At 40.6% G+C, this 19,050-nt stretch overlaps 3 protein-coding genes and 1 non-coding gene across 6 annotated transcripts; 1 reads left to right on the top strand and 3 right to left on the bottom strand.

Annotated features, from left to right (window-relative positions):
• Positions 1-5,125: 5,125 nt before the first annotated feature.
• TRNAL-AAG lies at positions 5,126-5,206 on the top strand. The gene has a single exon. It is a non-coding gene; the product is annotated as a tRNA-Leu (tRNA).
• A 3,017-nt stretch (positions 5,207-8,223) lies between these two features.
• LOC121745314 (protein phosphatase 1 regulatory subunit 7) lies at positions 8,224-11,133 on the bottom strand. The gene is made up of 10 exons (XM_042139164.1): positions 10,961-11,133; positions 10,803-10,874; positions 10,630-10,722; positions 10,162-10,243; positions 10,005-10,061; positions 9,820-9,884; positions 9,642-9,737; positions 9,441-9,527; positions 9,272-9,352; positions 8,224-9,177 (listed from the first exon to the last, which is right to left on the bottom strand). Exons 1-10 carry the CDS (start codon positions 11,057-11,059, stop codon positions 8,518-8,520), a joined length of 1,392 nt encoding a protein of 463 aa, XP_041995098.1. The 5' UTR covers positions 11,060-11,133; the 3' UTR covers positions 8,224-8,517.
• A 549-nt stretch (positions 11,134-11,682) lies between these two features.
• On the bottom strand, positions 11,683-15,158 carry LOC121744334 (mRNA-decapping enzyme-like protein). 3 transcript variants are annotated; one of them, XM_042137848.1, is made up of 8 exons: positions 14,971-15,158; positions 14,579-14,619; positions 14,411-14,460; positions 13,816-13,960; positions 13,620-13,676; positions 12,838-12,928; positions 12,149-12,541; positions 11,683-11,951 (listed from the first exon to the last, which is right to left on the bottom strand). In XM_042137848.1, the coding sequence occupies exons 1-8, from the start codon at positions 15,130-15,132 to the stop codon at positions 11,895-11,897; spliced, it is 996 nt and encodes a 331-aa protein (XP_041993782.1). In that variant the 5' UTR covers positions 15,133-15,158; the 3' UTR covers positions 11,683-11,894. The 3 variants fall into 3 exon arrangements, with proteins under 3 accessions (XP_041993782.1, XP_041993781.1, XP_041993783.1); XM_042137847.1 differs by lacking the exon at positions 11,683-11,951 and having other exon boundaries at positions 11,965-12,541; XM_042137849.1 differs by lacking the exon at positions 11,683-11,951 and having other exon boundaries at positions 11,965-12,541; positions 14,411-14,619; positions 14,879-15,002.
• A 2,378-nt stretch (positions 15,159-17,536) lies between these two features.
• LOC121744001 (casparian strip membrane protein 2-like) lies at positions 17,537-18,694 on the bottom strand. The gene is made up of 3 exons (XM_042137435.1): positions 18,366-18,694; positions 18,162-18,285; positions 17,537-17,873 (listed from the first exon to the last, which is right to left on the bottom strand). Exons 1-3 carry the CDS (start codon positions 18,638-18,640, stop codon positions 17,658-17,660), a joined length of 615 nt encoding a protein of 204 aa, XP_041993369.1. The 5' UTR covers positions 18,641-18,694; the 3' UTR covers positions 17,537-17,657.
• Between the last annotated feature and the right edge of the window lie 356 nt (positions 18,695-19,050).

The raw sequence follows: 19,050 nt of genomic DNA, 5'->3' as shown, positions 1-19,050 counted from the left end.
ATGAAATAAAAAAGGATTTAATTTCTCTTTTCTCTCCAAAGAAAAATAAAGGTAAAGGGTGGAGTCAAAATTGGGTGTCCATAGTGGATTAGTGTGATATAAAAATTCTTCAAATTCAATGAATTTGTCATTTGTTCCCTTCATTTTCCACACTTCTATTTCAAATAGTACTTGTATAATTTCATACTTCTAATTAACTTGGGTGGGCCACTTGTTGAGCGGTCTTCACTTTATATTCATCTCCCTAAATCAAATCAAATCAATTCAATTCGAAAACAATGTGCATTTATCAGAATGCTTAAGCCAATAATCATTTTATGGACTATAAAGTATAACTAATCTTATTTTTATCCTAGAAAAAAATTGACTAAAGTTCATTGTCGATTCTAAATGTTTAGCCATTTTACTTTGATAAAGGAGTATTGTATTGCATAACTTCGAGTTCTTAACATTATGAATTGGTCTATTTTTTTAATTGTAGTAATATTTTTTCCCTTGTACGCGTTAAACATGTTCTTAGGGCATTAGCAATGGGGCGCCCTAAGGCGCGCCCTAAGGCGCGCCCTATGGCGCGCCACGTCAGCAGTTTTATCCTCCTACCTCCCCACCTGCAGTGGGGCGCCCTAAGGCGCGCCCTAAGGCGCGCCCTATGGCGCGCCACATCATCATTTTATTTATTTGTTTAATTGATTTAAATGTTTTCAACTAACAATTAATAACGAGTAAATAAAAAGGTCGAAATAACAAACGGGGACACATTAATAAAAAAAGAAGTTACACCGTTCAACTTACAAAAAAAAAAACTAAGTCGGTGCAATTCCCAACTTCCGACGCAGTTCATCTATCAATGCCCGGAGGTATTCGGCTTCGTCGGGGTCGGTACACTTCTTGAGGGCCTTGTGCGTCTCCAACAACGTCCTCGCCATCGACGCTGTCGCCAACGACGAATACACTTCGGCTGCCTGGGGCGGGAGCATTTCCGGGAGCGGAGGTGGGGTTGCAGCGGTCGAGGATGAGGTCGCGGCCGCCTTCCCTTTGGCCTTCGCAGCCTTGACGCCGGGAGGACGTCGGGAGGACATCGGTGTGCCGGAACCGCTGTCGTCCACGTACAACCGGTTGAGGTCAACCGGTTGATTGCCGCTGCCGCTGCTCGTGTAACCACCAACTTCGGTGGTCTTCATCCTCTTTGGCGCACTAGTGTGCAGAATTCCACCTTGGAATTTCTGCTTGTCCCTCAAAAGCGTCCAGATGGCCTCGTGCTTGAACTCGCCGAACATCGACCGGTACGACAATATCGCTTTAGCACGCACGTCTTCCCAGCTCTCGCCGCTCCCCTGTGCCCGCGCGCACTTCTCGAACTCCGCCGCGTACAAGTTCACTTGCTTCTTCACTTGATCCCAGTGCTTGCGGAGTTGCTCACGCTTGCGCTTGTACGCGTTCGGCGGCTTGGCCGCATTGTAGAGGTCGGCGATGCGCTCCCAGTACGCGAACTGCCTCTGGTTGTTCGCGAATATCGGATCTTCCGATATATCTACCCAACACCGGGCCAAAATGAGAGTTTCCTCGTCGGTGTAGTTTGTACGACCGGGGGCGTACTCATCGCAATCACCGGGAGGCGGCAACTTCTGCGCCCGCTGCCGGTTCCGCTTCTTTTTGGCTGGGGCGGAAGCGGTCGCGGCGGGGTCGGGATCGGCCGCTGCGGCGTCACGTCGGGAGGGGGCGACTGGTCGGGTTGGAGACGGCTCCATGTCCGACAACCCATACGAGTCCGTACTGAAATCGGGATCGTATTGGGCGTTGGTGTCGAACGAACGATATTGGCCGGGTTCTGTACCCGGCCAACGCGCATCTCCACTAAACATAGGACTATTTGGACTTGAAGCCATTTCGTAGTAATTATGTAAATGTAAGTTTCGAAAGTGAAATTGTGAAATGAAATGTAAAACGAATGAACTCTATTTATAAAACAACCAAACCGCGTGCCATCGTCCGCGACCTATCGTCCGTGTACGCCACAATGGGGAGGACGATGGCGCGCCCGATGCCTATCGTCCGCAGCCATCGTCCGTGTACGCCACAATGGGGCGGACGATGGCGCGGACGATAGGCATCGGGCGCGCCATCCTCCGCGCCCTTAGTATCGGCCGCGACGATCGTCCGCGACCTATCGTCCGTATCCGCAATGGGCGCGGACGATCGATGGCGCGGACGATGCGCGCCATCGGGCGTGCCATCGTCCGCCCATTGCGGATGGCCTTACATGCAATAATTAGTGGATATCGATGATGTATAGCCAGTTATATATGGAATTAGATTGAATTTTGATTGGGTAGAATTATTATTTGGGCATATATAGCCTTGTTTCTTAGACGGCATAATCAATACTAGTATTTTTCTTATGAAAAAGGAGTAAAATATTAACGTATTTTCCAAATCTTCACTTAGACCACCTCCATCCGTGACAATGGAGGGAGGGTCACCCATATAAGACAAAAAAGACACAAATAAAAATAATTCAAAACTAAATAAACCCAACACAACCTCTTCTTCCATTGTCAACCTGCCGGCCCAAGCAAAAAGTAGAGGTCATGTACACATGGCTTTATCCTATTGGTCAATATTGAAATACTTTTATTTTTATTTCTTTACTTTTATTTATTGATTTATTTTACTACTAGTTGTATTGGTTATTGTATAAATTTGTACTTATATTTTTATTGCAATAAGAAATATATTTATTCATATATAGATTTACATTTTTAATCTTGAACATTTTACACTAAATTAATTTTTGATTTTTTTATTATTTTTAGTTATGAATTTGTTTTATTCAATTATTATTATATTTATCCATATATCCTTCCAATACTCATTGTAAAACGTTCTTCCAAAAAAGCCATTTGAATTAATTTATTTTAGTTATTAATTTAATTTATTTAATTATTATTATTTAATTTCTGTACTAATGTTTATCTTGTTTAAGCTAGTTTTTTTTTCACTCTTCATTTGTATATTGGTTTGTTTATTTCTATTATCGCCTTGTATTTTTTAATGTGTGTAATTTATTATTATGTTGTGCTTTAATTATTTGAATATCTAATATTTTCTGTTTTAAATTTGAATCATATATTTTTTTATTATAATTTTTAGACATTATTTAATATATCTAAATTAACTATAAATTAAAATATTAATATAAAATATATGAAAAAGAAAATATTTAATTGGGTTGGGTTGGGGTCAATGATGGAAGTAAAAGTTGATGGGGGTTGAATTGGGGGATAGTTGTGTTAGGGATGTCAATCGGGTCGGTCCATCGGGTTTCGGGCCGGCCCTACTCGGGTTGCGGGTCAATCGGGTGCGGGATAATCGGGTTGTGAATTTTTTCGGGTTGTAAAAGTTCAACCCTAACCCTAAAAGCTCGGGTTTCGGGCTAGCCCAGCGGGTTAATCGGGTTGCTACCGATAAGATTTACATGCAATCAATCCAATAAATAACGATGAAAATTAGTTATATTCATAAAATGTAAAATATTTAATTATGATACATTTGAGATATATGGTCAAACTCAATCATAAACATGATCAAATACTAATATTTGAGATATTTCGAGAAATTTTAATGCATGTTGTAGAAATTTAAATATTTTTTTAAGTGAATTTGAAGTTTTTAATTTATTTATCAATTATTATATTAATAAAAATTCAATATATAATTTGTATATTTAATATAAAATTGAAAGTTATTTTTTTAGTTATCTATATTATAAAATTAATCAATAAAATGTCGAATTATGAGTAAAAAATAGAATAATAGAAATTTTATCGGGTTTTCGGGCCAGCCCATCGGGTTTTCGGGTCTAGCCCTAACGGGTCGCGGGTTAATCGGGTGCGGGCTAATCGGGTTTTAATTTTATCGGGCTAGAAATTTACAGCCCTAACCCTATAAATTTGGCGGGCTATTCGGGTCAGCCCACGGGCTGCGGGCTACATTGACATCGTGTATGTGGAGGATAGAGAAATGAATATTTTATTAAAAAGTTGATTGAGGTTGGGTTGAGTGAGTGTCACGGATGGAGATAGTCTTTAGGCACAACAAATAAAATTATGAAGCGTTGACAACTCACACTTTTAGCGGGAAAAATATACTCCATTTAAAAGACTACAAACACAAAAATTTAAATAGTTCTGACGTTTTTCGTATGTCTGGACACAAATAAGTGGCTCCAGATTGAAAATAACAATCCATTTAATAGTCAAAGTCCAACGTTGGATTTTAAAATTAAAATAACGTAATCTTGTGTTCCTAACGACTACAGAAAATACACAATGGAATTTATAATATGGAACTAGGAGGGATTAAATCAAGAAGATTGTTGAATTGATTTAGCTTGCCTCTCCTATATAATATGACGACAGCTTGCATTGAAAATAAGTTAATTTGTATAAACATTAATTTTTCCAAGTCTACGTTTATGTATTAGCTCATTTCTGAATAAAATAATTATATTAAACTGATTGCCAAATATATAAGAATAGCGATTGGGCACGATGAGGCCACACTTTGAGATTTTAAAACAAAACAAAAAAATTGTATTGTTATTTTATTTTTAATAAAATCAATTGATACTATAGCCTTGCCCTAGTCGACTTGATTTTAATCTAATTAAAAGGGCTCAGACATAAAATTCGGAATAGTTAGCTCATTTTGGGTTACCCTAATCTAACTTAAAACTTATATTTAATGCACTTGAACGCTACACTTTTTAATTTATGACATATTAATATTAATAAGTTCATTCCATCGAGAAAAATATTACAACTTCATTATTTAAATAAATTTACATTATCAAAATTTTGAATAGGAAGTGACCAAAACGATGTTGATATGATTGACACATCATTTTATTTTATCAAAATAATTTTGATTTGTGAGTAGTTTTTATTTCATGGTAATATTTTAAAAAAAAAGGATACTAACTCAATATATTACTGAGTTAAAGTGATTAAAGTTGGTGTATTTTATTTTGGCAACTAACTCAATATATTACTGAGTTAGTTCTGCTTCACATATTTCAATGGGTTTCATAAATATGGATACTTAAAACACAGATTTCATTTCAAGAGTTGAGATGGCCGAGTTGGTCAAAGGCGCCAGATTAAGGTTCTGGTCCGAAAGGGCGTGGGTTCAAATCCCACTCTCAACAAATTGATTTTTCATTTTCTTATTTCTCTTTATTTTTTCTTATCTAAAGAGAAGGGTACTCCGCACTCTTAGAGCATCCACAACCGTGCTCTTGCCAGAGAGCACGGTTGTGGGCACCCACTTTTTCTGCATGCTCTCTGGCAAGAGCACAACACCCACAGCTGTACTCTTCCGCAAGAACGAGCACAATTCAATTTAAAATTCAATTAAACAAAAACATTTCCATAATATTAAAATTCATTAAAAAAACCTACATAATATTACAAATGACAAATAAAATAAAAATGACATAATTAAAATCCTAAAAATTAAAAATTACATAATTAAAATACTAAAAATTACATAATTAGACTCCTCAAAATTAAAAATTATATAATTAAAATCCTAAAATTTGAGATTGAGAGAGTTGTTTGGTATAGTGTCCTTTTTTGTGTTTGAAATGAGACTATTTATAGATGAAAGTATGAATTTTGGGGTAAAAATAATGAAAAAAATAAATTAAAAGTGTGGAAAAAAAAGGGATATATTTTATTAGGAAGTGGGAAAATATTTTTTTTATTAATTTTGAATTTTTCAGATTTTTTCGATTTTAAAAAAATAATAAAAAAATGATAAATCAACGAGCCAATCAGAGCATGCCACGTCGACGCCTCGCGCTCTTGCCGCTGGCACGGACGTGCTCTTAGCTAAGAGCACGTCCGTGCCAGCGGCAAGAGCGCAGCAGCAGTGGAGCTCGTCCTTGCCAGCGGCACGGACGGACGGACGCCGTCCGTCCACCGTTGTGGATGCTCTTATATTCGACGCATTGTTTTTTTTCTTATTCCATTTTATTTTATTTCTTATTTCATTTTAATTTATCTAAAGAGAAAGGCACTTACTCCTATATTCGACACGTGTTTAGCTTTTTTAGCCACGTCAGGGTCAAGATATATTGACAATTCCTCTTTTTCGTTTTAACACTTAATAAGAGCATCTCCAATGGCGGCGAGTGGGCCGGCTAGCCGATTTTCGGCGCTCGCCGGTCCGCTCGCCGAACCATTGGAACCGGTGAGCGTCATTTCGGCGAAAAAATCGGCGAGCTCTGGCCGATTCGTGAGCGCTCGCCGCCATTGCAGGCTCAGGACCGGCGAACAATCGGCGAGCGAATTTAATGTTTTTTTTTTTAATTTTTGAAACACTATATATACGCGATTTGCACGTCATTTTCATTTGCACCACTTGTTTTAACGAGTGCTCTCTCTATCTTAATTTCTGTACAAGATTAACAACGGGAAATGAGCAACGTTGGTAGTAGTGGTGGGGATGATGAGGAGTACGATCGTCGAATGAACGAAGCGTTAGAGGCCTATACGAACCGTGAGATTGATCGGCTGCTGCAGAGGGCCTTGCAGCCTGCGGTACCTCGACCTCGACCACGACCAGTTGTCCACCGCCGAACAGTGATTGAACGTGATCACGTAGCTGCACATCAGCGCCTATACGCAGACTACTTCGCACAGGAGCCGCGGTTCAACGACAACCATTTCAGGCGCCGTTTTAGGATGAGCAGAGCCCTGTTTATGCGTATTGTTAACGCCTTGGAGCAGCGATATCTGTATTTCCACTTCAGGCACGATGCGGCTGGCATACCCGACCACACACCTATTCAAAAGTGCATTGCGGCAATCACGCAGTTGGCCTACGGAGGCGCGGGAGACATGTGGGACGAGTACCTCCACATCGGTGAGTCGACTGCCCTTGAATGTATGAAGTATTTCTGTCAAGGCGTGATTGAAATTTTCCGTGATCAGTACATTCGAAGCCCTACTCGCGAAGACTGCCAGTATCTAATGCAGATGCGCGGGGAGAAGCATGGGTTCCTAGGTATGTTAGGCATCATAGATTGTATTCATTGAGAGTGGAAGAATTGTCCTGCTGCCTGGAAGGGGTTCTACACGACCGGCTACAAGGGAAAGAATCTCACGATGATCCTGGAGGCCGTTGCTGACTACCGGCTATGGATTTGGCATGCGTATTTTGGGATAGCCGGGTCGAACAACGACCTCAACGTCCTCAACTCGTCGCCCCTTTTCAACGAGCAGTGCCAGGGCGTCGGTCCGGCCATCAGTTTTTTCGCCAACGGGACCCAGCATGATATGGGCTACTACTTGGCGGATGGGATATACCCTAGGTGGCCCGTCTTTGTGAAGACGATCAGATGCGCATCGGATGAGAGGAAGGCCTACTTTGCGGAACGCCAGGAGTCGGCGCGCAAGGACGTGGAGCGCGCATTTGGCTCCAGTCTCGATGGGCGGCAATTAGGGGTCCAACGCATTTGTGGCATATCGACTGCATTGCTGATATAATGTACGCCTGTATTATCATGCACAACATGATTGTCGAAGATGAAGGTGTGCGACTGACTAGTTGGGCCAACGACGATAATGAAGCCGGTTCAAGCCACGGCATAACCGCCCCCAACGTACGAAATGGGGTCCCGCACGATGAAGCCGACCTCCTCCAAGCAGGATGTTTTATATAATTAGGGGTGATGTGGCTAAGCTATTGTTGGACTATTTGTTTGTCAAGATGATGTGGCAGGAAGATTTTTAGTGCTGATGATGTGGCAGGAGGAGTTTGTGGCTGGACTATTGCTGGGCGAAAGCCACTGGAGATGCCCTAAACATTAAAATAAACTTTTCTTTCCTACAACCTTTTCTTCAGTGTGTGGAAAACATTGTTTGTGTGTTGAATAATATTTAAAAAAACAGTGAATCAGAGATTTATCTTTTACCGAAAACTGAATCCAAGAAAAGAAAAGGATTAAGAAAAGAAATAGAATAAGGTCAAAATGTTTGATTTTCTTAAATTAACTAGAGTTAACAATTTATGAATACATAGTACCTAGAAAATTAACCAGCTTCAAAAATTAAGGTTATTGTAACATAGGAGTGGCTTTATTTCACCCAGTTTTTCATAACAAAAGAAATATAGGCGAATTCAACTTTCTCCACACGTAGAATTTCAAACTAAAAAAGGTACTCCAAAATCATGTCTAGATTGATCGAAAAATAAAGGTTAACATTCAGAGTTTTTACATAACATAGTACATTTGTCCAAAAAAACATAGCATAATACAAGGAAGAAACAATAGAATTCTGATAATTCAGTATGTCATCATCAGCATCACCAGCACCACCTATCATCAAACTAACAGGATCACAGGAGATCTATATAGGATTTTTTGCTTGACAAAAGTAACCTGATGGAGATAATAAGCGTGCAGTATGCTCTAACAAACATAGATTATCACCCCAATAAGCCACGAACAACTTACACGCCCCAAGCTGAAGGCCCTCCTAACCCGATATCATCAACCTTTGACAGCTCAAGCAAATCAGGAACAGCGTCACGTTTCTTCTTGTTCTTCTTCTTGGTTGGGTAAGTTACCACCACGCTCATATCATCGGTGCCTTGATCCATTTTGCGATCCAGCTTACTGTCAGCAGCCTCTGTGGGGTTCTCAGGAGCAACCGTTGGTAAAAGATCCATTTCTGCACAGTTAGTGTTATTTATGGTATCTACTTCGGATGTTTTTCTTGATTTCTTCTTCTTGTGCTTTACATCATTTGCTTCCTCATGGTTGACGTTGAAAGCCTCCACATTATTGATTTCATCCTGTTGCAACTTCGACCTTTTCTTCTCTTTCTTGGCTGACATATTGGCATTCTCAGCGTTATCCATACCTTTTTCATCTTGTAGTTCTTTCCTCTTATTCCTCGAGCCCAGATCATCCGTACCTTCACTCGGAGGATGAGCTTTGTTTGACTTCTTGTTTCTTATTGGCTGATCTATTTTATCTTCACTTTGGAGATTCGGCTTATTACCTGCCTCAACTGATAAGCCAGCACCAATTTCAGGCACAACTTTTGCAGCTATTTTGTCGATTGGTCTAGCATTGAAGACGTGCAAATTTGGCAATAGCTTTTTGACCTGATAAAAGTGTTGGTTATACTGCCATTAGAGAAGTTTGATGGTAGACATACACACAAACACAAAAGAGCTTATTACAGGCAAAAGACCTTACTTTCTTTAGCAAATTTTCCTTTTCAGCAAGAGGGTTTCCTTGCAGATTCAAATTTGTCAAATTAACTAATGAGGAAAGCACCTGGCGTCGAAATAATGAATTTAAGACCGGTGGAGAGCTTATCATATACTATAAGAAAAGCAAAACACGATTAAGGACATTGTGTCACCTTAAGATTCACCCATCTTGCAATCAAATTGTTCCCCAAGTCTAGATTCTGAAGTCTCACCAAATGCCCGAGCTCATCAGGAATAGTCTGAAAGAACAACAAAATAACAGCATTAACACTTTATTTAGGACCAAGTGGCTCGGAAAAATCATAATGAAAAGTCAACAACATGAGCATTCTGGTAGCGGATATGTATCATACCATAATTTCATTGTGAGCTAAACGAAGCTCCTTCAACTCCAGGCAGGATCTAAGAGATGAATCAATTTTTTGCAGTTGGCAGTTAGAAAGAGAAAGCTGTAACAAAAAATGGCTTTGTAAGATCCCTTGTGTTCTCTACTGTTTGGTTTTAAAGATACTCAATTTATCAAGAGCATACTTTGGTGATTGATTTCAGTTTAACCAAAGATTCACCAAGCGAACTGATTGGGTTCCTGGACAATACTGCAGACGTATATTAGTCAGGAAAAACATATGTAAACTTAAAACATCAAGAGTCAACATAGGCTAAAACATCAAATAGGGCAGAATTTCATCTTCTGTTACAGTGATCGAAGCATGTACCTAGAGTGTTCAACTCTTTCATCTGATCTAGCTTGCAAACTGAAGTGATTTCATTGTCTGCGACATGAGGAGCAAAAAACTGTCAGCACTTCACATGAAAATACTCCTATTGCAGTGTTACTTACATGAGGCAACAAACTTCCTACCAAAGACCTACCATTCAAAATTAGCGCCCGCAGACTTGAGATAGATTTTACGTCATCCATTGACTTAAGCTTGTTTTTGCCAGCATTTAGTACCTAAACCAGAGATTCAAACTCCATCAAGTCATATTTTCAACACTAAACCGGAATAATGGACCTTCACAGAAAAGTTATCGAACCACATTTGGACAAAGTATACAACATGTAATCTAGTCATAATCTGAATTCTGGCATACAGGTTCAAGAATGAAAGTTCAACCATACTACAAAAAGTAAAAGCCTTATCAATTAATTAACCACTCTCCAAATTTAATCATGACAAAGTAATAAAACACTGGTATGCAACAATTCAGCTGAGTTCCAATAAACTATTAAAAAATGATGCTCCATGATTATAAAACAGGGATTCACGGCATAAACTGGTACCGGCAGTCAACATATTTAGGCTCCAAAAAATGTGAAATTACACATAGAACACCTACAGTGAGTTTATTTAGGCCATCAATGCCCTTCAAGCTCTCAAGCTTATTCTGCACAACTGATAACCACTTCAAATTGGTACATGACTTTAAACCCTGAAATTCCAAGAAGAAAACTCAGAAAATATCCTCACTGTTATTTGTGGAGTACATTAAGTTTGAGTGCGTTTAACTACCTCAAGCGAAGTCAAGTTATTGAAACCAAGATCCAATCTTTCCAGATTTTTGAATTCACCCAAACACGAAACCTAGCAAAGCACCACAGCCAATAAATATAAAAATAAATGTACCAGAAATTAAACTGATTTCAATAAGAAAACATAAGGAGAATTACATCAGTAAGGGCTTTATGAGTGAGAGTAAGAGAGGTAATTGAGTTGGGGTCGTTTGTGTTCTTTTCTTGCAAAATTTTCTTGGAGCTCAGCGCGGTCATTGTTTGATGAAGTTTCAGTTAGGGCTTTGGTTTGGCCTCCTCTTCATAAACCCTAAATTTAGTTATATGGGTTTGGTTGACTGCTGCTGTTCCGGAAAAAGACTTTTGTTTAGCTATCTCAATTTTCTCTATTTTATTTATAAAAATATTCTCAAGAATTATTTATCGTTATTATTGATAAATTAGTATTAATAACAATATAGTGGAGTAGTAGATAGTAATATTCAGAGCATAATATAGTAATTCTGTATATATAGATTGACTATAGTTTAAAACGATTAAATTATTAATTGGATTCATAAATCTCAAGAGACGAGAATAGTATGAATTTTATCATACGAAAAAAGGGATTTTTCCATAGTAAGGAGTATTTGTTTAAAGATCATATTTTTGGCATAAATTGGCAAGCTACGCAAATCCAAAACGGGATTGCGGCGAGTTTACAAAACTGATGGTGAAATTTTAATCCTAGTATTAGAATTTTAAAAAAAACATACTAGCGTTTTTTGTAGAACGAAAAATTTAAAAGTCGATAGCATATCTTTGTTTAGTTACCACTACATGATTATGCATTAGTGTAATATTGATGATCTGAATCCGCAAAGTAAAAGCAGGTTGAACAATTTGAAAGATCAAAGATGGAGTATATAGAAAGTGTGATAAGGTGGTTTGGAATTTACACAAACTCAAGATTTCATTCAAAACTGAGACAAAACAAGTACTCATATGCTAATACTCTCCCCTCCCTTCATGCATCCAAAAACCCAACATTTTACGCAGTATATCGACTGCAGACTAGTAAACTCCCCACCCTTTTAAGAAGATACACAATCCATCAATCTTCAGTTGCATTCATCACAGCTCTGTAAACAATCTCGATGAATTGATTGTCCTATACAGAAATCCACAAACATCAAGCTCGAAAATGGCTGTTACTGTTTAGCAGAATTTTGTTTAACCAAATGAGAAATGACATAGCAGAAGATGCCATGTAAACAAAATGATACAAGAGTTGGACATCCATGGAGACTAAAGCAAATCATACCCATTGGAATGAAGTGAGAGGAGATATTCGGGTGGACCACATACCTGAATAAGCGATTGAAGTGCTTTCCTGACCTTTTCTCTGCTGAATTGCATGTATGTAGGAGCATAAGTTGGCGTGAGTGATTGTGGGGATGTTGGTGGTGGGAACAGTGGAAGTAAAAGTGTTCCATAAGGCCGTTTCAGATTTCCAGGAGAAATGAGAGGAGATGTTGGTGGAGGGGGAGCAAATGAAGTTATGGGTGGCATAACATGTGAAGAAGAAGGACGTGGGCTTAAAAATGAAGATGGCTTCACCAGATCAGTCCTGCATGCCTTAGAAACCTCAGGTTCAGAGTTTTCAACAACGGGAAATTTTACGGTAGGAGATGTCACATGAGCTGGAGCTGGTAGTGAAGTGGGAGGATCAGAAACAAGAGCTGTTGAGGACTGGGACAGCTGCAAAAAAAAATTCAACATGAGGAAAAGTTCCAAATTCAAGGGCAGCATCTATTTGCTATTTTCATCAATAATAACATGACTACAATTGTATCCATTATGCTCAGATAATGGGAGTCACATAAATATAATTTCTACTCTTATACGGATTGTAAAGAACCTAAGAATAACTCTAACATAGTTAAGAATCTGCCTTCTTACTTGACATGTCAACTATTACTGGTAAATTTCACACCTGCTATCACACAATAAGTTGCTAAAGTCAAATAATAAGAGTTAAGGGTGGAAAACCATACACTGGGGATTTTTACACAAGATTGATCATCCTTTTCAACTTTAGCGATAGCAGTAGATGATGGCTCTAGGGTGTCATCCTTTTCAACTTTTCTGAAAAATGATAATAGGAAGAGAGCTACTCAAAACAGTTTCTCACGCAAAAAAAAGGCAAATCAACATTGAATCAAACATCTCTGTCTTCACAGAAATCTGGATAGAAAGAAAGCAGAGCAGGAAAAGAAGTCTGATGGAGGTCCAGTCCATATGACTAGACCAATGTTTCAAGAAAGACTCTATCTTTTGCAGTAGCCATACATCAATAACAGAAGTGGGATTGAACATCAATGATTGTGGTAGAAAAAATAGTGCCAAAGTATCTAACATACTCATATAGAACCATAAAAATCGAAGACAGGCATTGTGGAACTTCTAAGTGTATCCAGAAGAAATATCCTAACATAAAAAGAAACAACCCTTCCGAACAACCTGGGTTTGGGGTGCTAAAGTTTCAGAATCATGACAAACTAAAATAGTCACCTATCTTTTCAACACACACGATTAAAATTCACCCTAGTTTTTATCATCAAAATTCAACTCCAGAATACATAAAGAACTAAATAGTTGTACTGAGAGTTCTAAGCTAAATTAATGATGCATGAGGTCCATTGATATGCACAGTGCTCTTTAATGATTACCACTCTGTCTATATAGTACTACTAGAATTGAGTACAACAAACTAATACCACATCTTAGTTATTTGGGTAGTACTATTTTGATTAAAAACTGAAGACTAAACACTTACATTTCTCTTGATGACACTTTCAACTTTGTCGGCTCCTCGTAATATTCATTAAGTATTCTACAACAAAATGTAACCTCCTTACTAAAGTAGTACACACCTGCTCATAAGAGGATCTTAAACTATGACACAGAAGGAAAAGAAACAGATCAAAATGCAACAAAGAAAGAGTATCACAACATTGATAAAAAAAACCAACCTGCCAAACAGATTTGAAATCTCCTCACACTCCTTCGTATCATAGAACCATATTCCATTTACCTCTTTACAGTGGTTTCTGTATAACACGTATGGACCATGCACTTCATACTCAAAATCTCCCCAGAGACTCTCCACTAGGTTTTCTGCTTATAGCAACATTCCAGCCATTCAGTATATACTGATAGCCATGACAGTAGAATATTTTTACCTTTTTGCAGGGCAGTAATAATTACATGTATATACATTATCTGCTTATCTGAACTATAACTACTTTGGATAAAAGGTTGATCTTGGTGAGGTCGGGAAATCTCAACACTCAGGAAGATAAACAGACCTAACAACAACAACAGGGGTAGTTTGTGTTCTACGGTGGTCTTACATTGCAAGCAGCTAGCCAAAATTTGACTTGCTTACTAACTACAAGTGCAACTAGTTTTTTTTAAACTGAAAATATGAAATTGAGATATATACGTATTTCTAAGTCCATGCGTTGCTATATACTGGCATTGTACTATACTTCTACAACCAATATGTCTAGATACTGAAAACCTGGAACTGTTTAACAACAATGGACAAAACGTTGAGTGCCTAACCTGTGCTTTGACGATTCATTACTAGAAATTGGAAGTGCGGTTCGGTATTCCTGAAACAGCAAAAATAGACACGATATACAGAAATAGTGATTTGCATAATTGCATATGCCCCATCCAATTCCTACACAAAAATCAAACGGCAGAACTTCCTTGAAGCCAACAACTCACCTTTTCACAACGAAAAGTGTGCCTTGAACATTCTTCCGACTCTGTCAACCAAAATTTGTCACAATTGCTATCTCAAACGAAACAAACTTATCTAAACTATGAAAAAGCAAAACATCGAACCAATAAAAAAAAGTCGTTTGTTGCGCACAATCGCCAAGGAATACTTGCATATGCGCTCGCGCGCACACACACACACACATATAATCACTCACTCACATAGACTCACACACACGCACAAAAACTCTCACATAGAAACACACACTTGCGGAGGATCACAGAGACGTGAAAAATCACGCGCACCTACGGAGAGCAGACACATAACGCGCACTAGCAGGAAACAAACACGCAGCAGCCACACAGTAGTGGAGAAACATAGACACACACGAGCATACCCACTCCGAAGTGTCGATGTCAAATTCGTAGATGGCGACATGAGTAGCGCCGGCAATGATCTCCTGAACGCAATGATCGATCCTCTGCAGCACGGTCAGATTCAGATGTTTGGTGATCTGCTCATCCAGGTTCGGTTTCACTTTCTCCTTCCTCTTCGACATTTCTCACCTCTCTTTAGATATTTTCATAGTCGTCGAAGAAAGAAATGCCATAGTTTTCCCTCTATTTGCTATATATTAGTTAGTTAGCTTAGCAAAAATTAATTAAGTCGCGTCATGTTTTATTTAATTTTTTTATATAATTAAATTATTGCGGGGCTATTGTCTAATTTTGGAGGGAAAATTCATTTTGACCCAAGTCAACTGAAGTCCATTAAAGCATCTCCAATGCCGGCGTCAAAATTGCGACGCCGATTTTTCGCCGACGCCGGTTCTGACGCCGAACCATTGGAACCGGCGTCGGCGAAATCGGCGTCAAAATCGGCGTGGCCATGCCGATTCGCGCGATGACGCCGGTTCCGACGCCGATCCTCACGGCGCCATTGTGGGTCCCGGATCGGCGTCAAACCGGCGTCAGATTTTATTTTTTATTTTTTTTTCTTTTGAAAACACTATATATACGCGCTTTGAACGTCATTTTCATTCGCACCACTTGTTTTAACGAGTACTCTCTCTACCTTACTTTCTGTTCAAGATCAATAACGAGCAATGGAGAACAACTACGAAGGTACTCCAGTGACTCCCGGGGGATGGTCTCAGACTCCCCCGCCTCCCGGTGTAGGGTCTCAGACGCCCCCGACTCCCGGGGTAGGGTCCCATACTTCCCCGGCTCCTAGGGGAGGTGGTTGGCCTCCGATGACCGGGTACTACAACATGTACCCGTGGCAGCAGATGATGCCGGGGTGGGCACCCGGCATGCAGCCCCCTATGCAGATGATGCCGGGGTGGGCACCCGGGATGCAGCCACCGACGCAGCAGATGATTCCACCGGCGCAGCAGATGATTCCCCCGGCGCAGGGGACGCACGGGGGGGACAACACCTATCGGCCGACTTTTGATTTTTCCACCAGTTCTTCACACACATCGACCCCAACGGATGCACAGTATACGGAGACCTTCTCCTTGGCGGACTTGGGTTTTGATATGAACGAGGTTCCGGAAACTCTCATTCAAAGCCAGGGAGTAGGGCGGGGTAAGAAGAAGGGCAAGGCCAAGAAGGTCGGCGAGTCGTCGCAGCCGGAGACCGAAATCCGGGGCCGGAGGAAGTGGACGGACGCGGAGAACGTTGCGGTTGCCAAGGCGTGGGTGAGTGTCTGCGACGATCCTCTCGTTTCGAACAACCAGAGGATCGTCAACTTGTGGGCCAAGATAGCCGCAGCCTACAGGGCATTTTGCCCTGAAGGGAGACCGTGCACCGGGGAGGAGGTCCGGAAGTGCTGGGACCGAATCAGGTCTGGCGTCTCTCGATTTTCGGGTTTGTACGCCAACGCCCTCCGCATGCAGACCAGTGGCCAAACAGAGGAAGACTGCAGGAGGATTGCGGAGAGAGCCTACCCCGATCCGCAGAAGAAGTACTATGAGTTCACCTACTGGAACTGCTACGTTGTGCTCAACAAGTCGGAGAAATTCCGGGCAGGCGTCGACGCTGGCTGGCCGAAGAGGCAGAAACTGAACTATACCGGAGATTATAACAGCAGCAGCAGTGGTTCGACATACCTCCCCGAGACGGCCCAGGAGGTCCCGACTCCTCGTTCGTTCGGTCGCCGACCTCGCCCGGTTGGCCAAAAGCGGGCGCAACAGGTTGCGAGGGGGGGCACCCCGAGTTCCCAGGGGGTCCATTCGACATCTCCCCTCGGCAGGTCTACCGAGGAGCTCAAATTCTTCGCGCGCCAACAAACGCGCGCTCAAATGGTGAAGACCTTAGCCGACTTCCAAGCGGCGGTGGACCCCGAGGTGAAGGATTTTCTTCGTGTATTGCTCCAGAGCCAGCGTGAAGAATTGGAGGCGATGAGGAGGGACACCAGCGGGAATAGCCGCGGCGTAGGTGGCGACGGAGGCGGCGGCGACGACGGTGAAGAAGCGCTGGGCGACGACGGAGACGAGGACGGCGGCGAGGAGTGATTTTGTTTTACTTTTTTAAATTAATGTACTTTTTAATTTTTGTACTTTTTTTAAAATTATTGTACTTTTTTTTTAAATTAATGTACTTTTTAAGTTTTAATATTATTATTCGAATTTTCCGTATTTGTCTCGTAAATTAAATTCCGTATGTTGATACGAGTGTAAATTAAATTATATAATTGTTATTAGTGATGTGGATAGGTAGTGTGAAGGCTATGTGAGGGCTATTTGATGTCCAGATGATGTGGCAAGCTGATGTGGCAGGAGAACTGTAGTGCTGATGATGTGGCAGTGTGAAGGCTATGTGAGGGCTATTTGACGTCCAGTCTTACTGGAGATGCTCTTAGTATTTCCCAGCCTATATAGTATTTGGCTGCATATGTAAATTTTTCAGAAAGGGTAGGACCTAAAATAGAAACACAACAAATTTGTTGAAATACTGATATTAAGAAAAACCAAATTACAAGAGTCCTTATAATCACAAATGAAAGCATACAATATTTTAAAACAGCAGTGATATGAACACAGGGAGTGATTTTGCAAAAGCAAAGAGAAACATGTTGATGTCAGTGCCTGCGAAGAGCGACGGCAGAGAGCACAACCAAGCAGATGAGTATGACAGCAGCTATGAAGGAACCTACGACGGCGCCACTTACGCGCTGGCAGAAGTCGTTGAACTGCTGGCAGATGGCGAACCAGTTGGTGTTGGAGTTCCCGTTGTGGGCCAGGTACACAATGGCCGTGGCTGCTGCTGCTGCGGCCGTTGTGAATGCCATCACCACCTGCATTCATGCACGTGTTAGTTAACTCCTTTAAAATAGCAACATTTGAAATGGTACGAGTTTCAATGCACAATTGATAAAGTAAAAGAGGGAAAGAGAAAAGATTGTTGAAGTAGTGTTAGTGAATTGTGGGGTTCACATTATTAGTAGTGTTTAGTTGTTAAAAGTTTCATAAAACAGAAAGTGCTTAATTTTAAGAAACGCACCAAAATGGAAATAGTTGCTATCTTTAAAGGACGGAAGTAGTATAAAAAAACATAATCATCCATCGATTTGATTTGATCTTACGGTATCAAGGATGAGGAGGAGAAGCTTGACTCCAGCTGCGTGGGGGCGAACAATGGCGACAATGGAGAAAGGCATGGATAGGAGCAAGTAGCCACTTGCTATAGCATTCGCCACCACGAAGAATCTAGAATGTTCCAATCCAAAACATGCATGATAATAGTAATTAAGTCGGAGTAATTACCAATTAATGTCAAAAAGGCTTACGTGAAAGTGGGGAGGTCGTCGTAGCTGGCTTGGAACTGGAAGAACTGAGTGAAGAAGGGAAGAGTCTGGTCAGTGGTGCCCATGGTGGCAGTGGCAGCTAGGGCGGCCACGAGGGCGCACACCCTCAAGATGAAGTCGAAGATGGAAACTCCTCGCTTCCATGCCGGCTGTGGAAGTGGAACCGCCTTAGTGGTGGCACTGGCCAAGGGGACGCTCTTGTGCTTGGCCGAGTTGGATTCCGGGATGTTAATGGCTGTTTCGCCGCTGCGTTCCATGATTTAATTTGATTAGGAGAGAGGATGTGAGATTGGAGGTTGGAAATTATGACTGCTTATGGCTCAATATATACATGCTTGCATGAGGAGCAGTTGATGTGTGGAGATTATGGGAGAGTAGGTTTTCTTTGAAACAACTAGGAATGGAGTTGTTGTCAACTTGCTCCACCTTGATTATTTCCTACCTTTTTCATGTCTATAATGAAATAATATGCCTCCTCAATTCATTTTAGTGTTTGAGCAACAATTTCTTTTGTTGGAGTCAAGTTTTGCTTGAGCTTTTCAATACTACAGTACTAAATAAGAATATTGCATGTATGAAATAGTAATCAGTTTGGAGCCCCTTTTCTAAGTCTCTACTTATCTTCTAAAATAGGAAAAAGTACTTATTTTCAATGTGGTTTGGTTGT

This window comes from Salvia splendens, chromosome 8 (assembly GCF_004379255.2).
Source record: "Salvia splendens isolate huo1 chromosome 8, SspV2, whole genome shotgun sequence".
Lineage (NCBI taxonomy): Eukaryota > Viridiplantae > Streptophyta > Magnoliopsida > Lamiales > Lamiaceae > Salvia > Salvia splendens.
The sequence above is the reverse complement of the archived record's forward strand: the minus strand, read 5'-3'. Positions and strand labels throughout refer to the sequence as shown.

Excerpts from the sequence above, each read along its gene's own strand:
- LOC121745314 (XM_042139164.1), bottom strand. The coding sequence starts at position 11,059 with ATGACCGCGCTGAGCTCCAAGAAAATTTTGCAAGAAAAGAACACAAAC. Across the intron at positions 10,723-10,802 it reads ATAACTTGACTTCGCTTGAG|GGTTTAAAGTCATGTACCAA; the intron begins GTAGTTAAACGC and ends TTGGAATTTCAG. Across the intron at positions 9,738-9,819 it reads AACTGAAATCAATCACCAAA|CTTTCTCTTTCTAACTGCCA; the intron begins GTATGCTCTTGA and ends TTTTTGTTACAG.
- LOC121744334 (XM_042137847.1), bottom strand. The coding sequence starts at position 15,132 with ATGTCGAAGAGGAAGGAGAAAGTGAAACCGAACCTGGATGAGCAGATC. Across the intron at positions 14,620-14,970 it reads ACATCGACACTTCGGAGTGG|AGTCGGAAGAATGTTCAAGG; the intron begins GTATGCTCGTGT and ends TTTGGTTGACAG. Across the intron at positions 14,461-14,578 it reads ACACTTTTCGTTGTGAAAAG|GAATACCGAACCGCACTTCC; the intron begins GTGAGTTGTTGG and ends TTGCTGTTTCAG.
- LOC121744001 (XM_042137435.1), bottom strand. The coding sequence starts at position 18,640 with ATGGAACGCAGCGGCGAAACAGCCATTAACATCCCGGAATCCAACTCG. Across the intron at positions 18,286-18,365 it reads GACGACCTCCCCACTTTCAC|ATTCTTCGTGGTGGCGAATG; the intron begins GTAAGCCTTTTT and ends GGAACATTCTAG. Across the intron at positions 17,874-18,161 it reads TCCTCCTCATCCTTGATACC|GTGGTGATGGCATTCACAAC; the intron begins GTAAGATCAAAT and ends GCATGAATGCAG.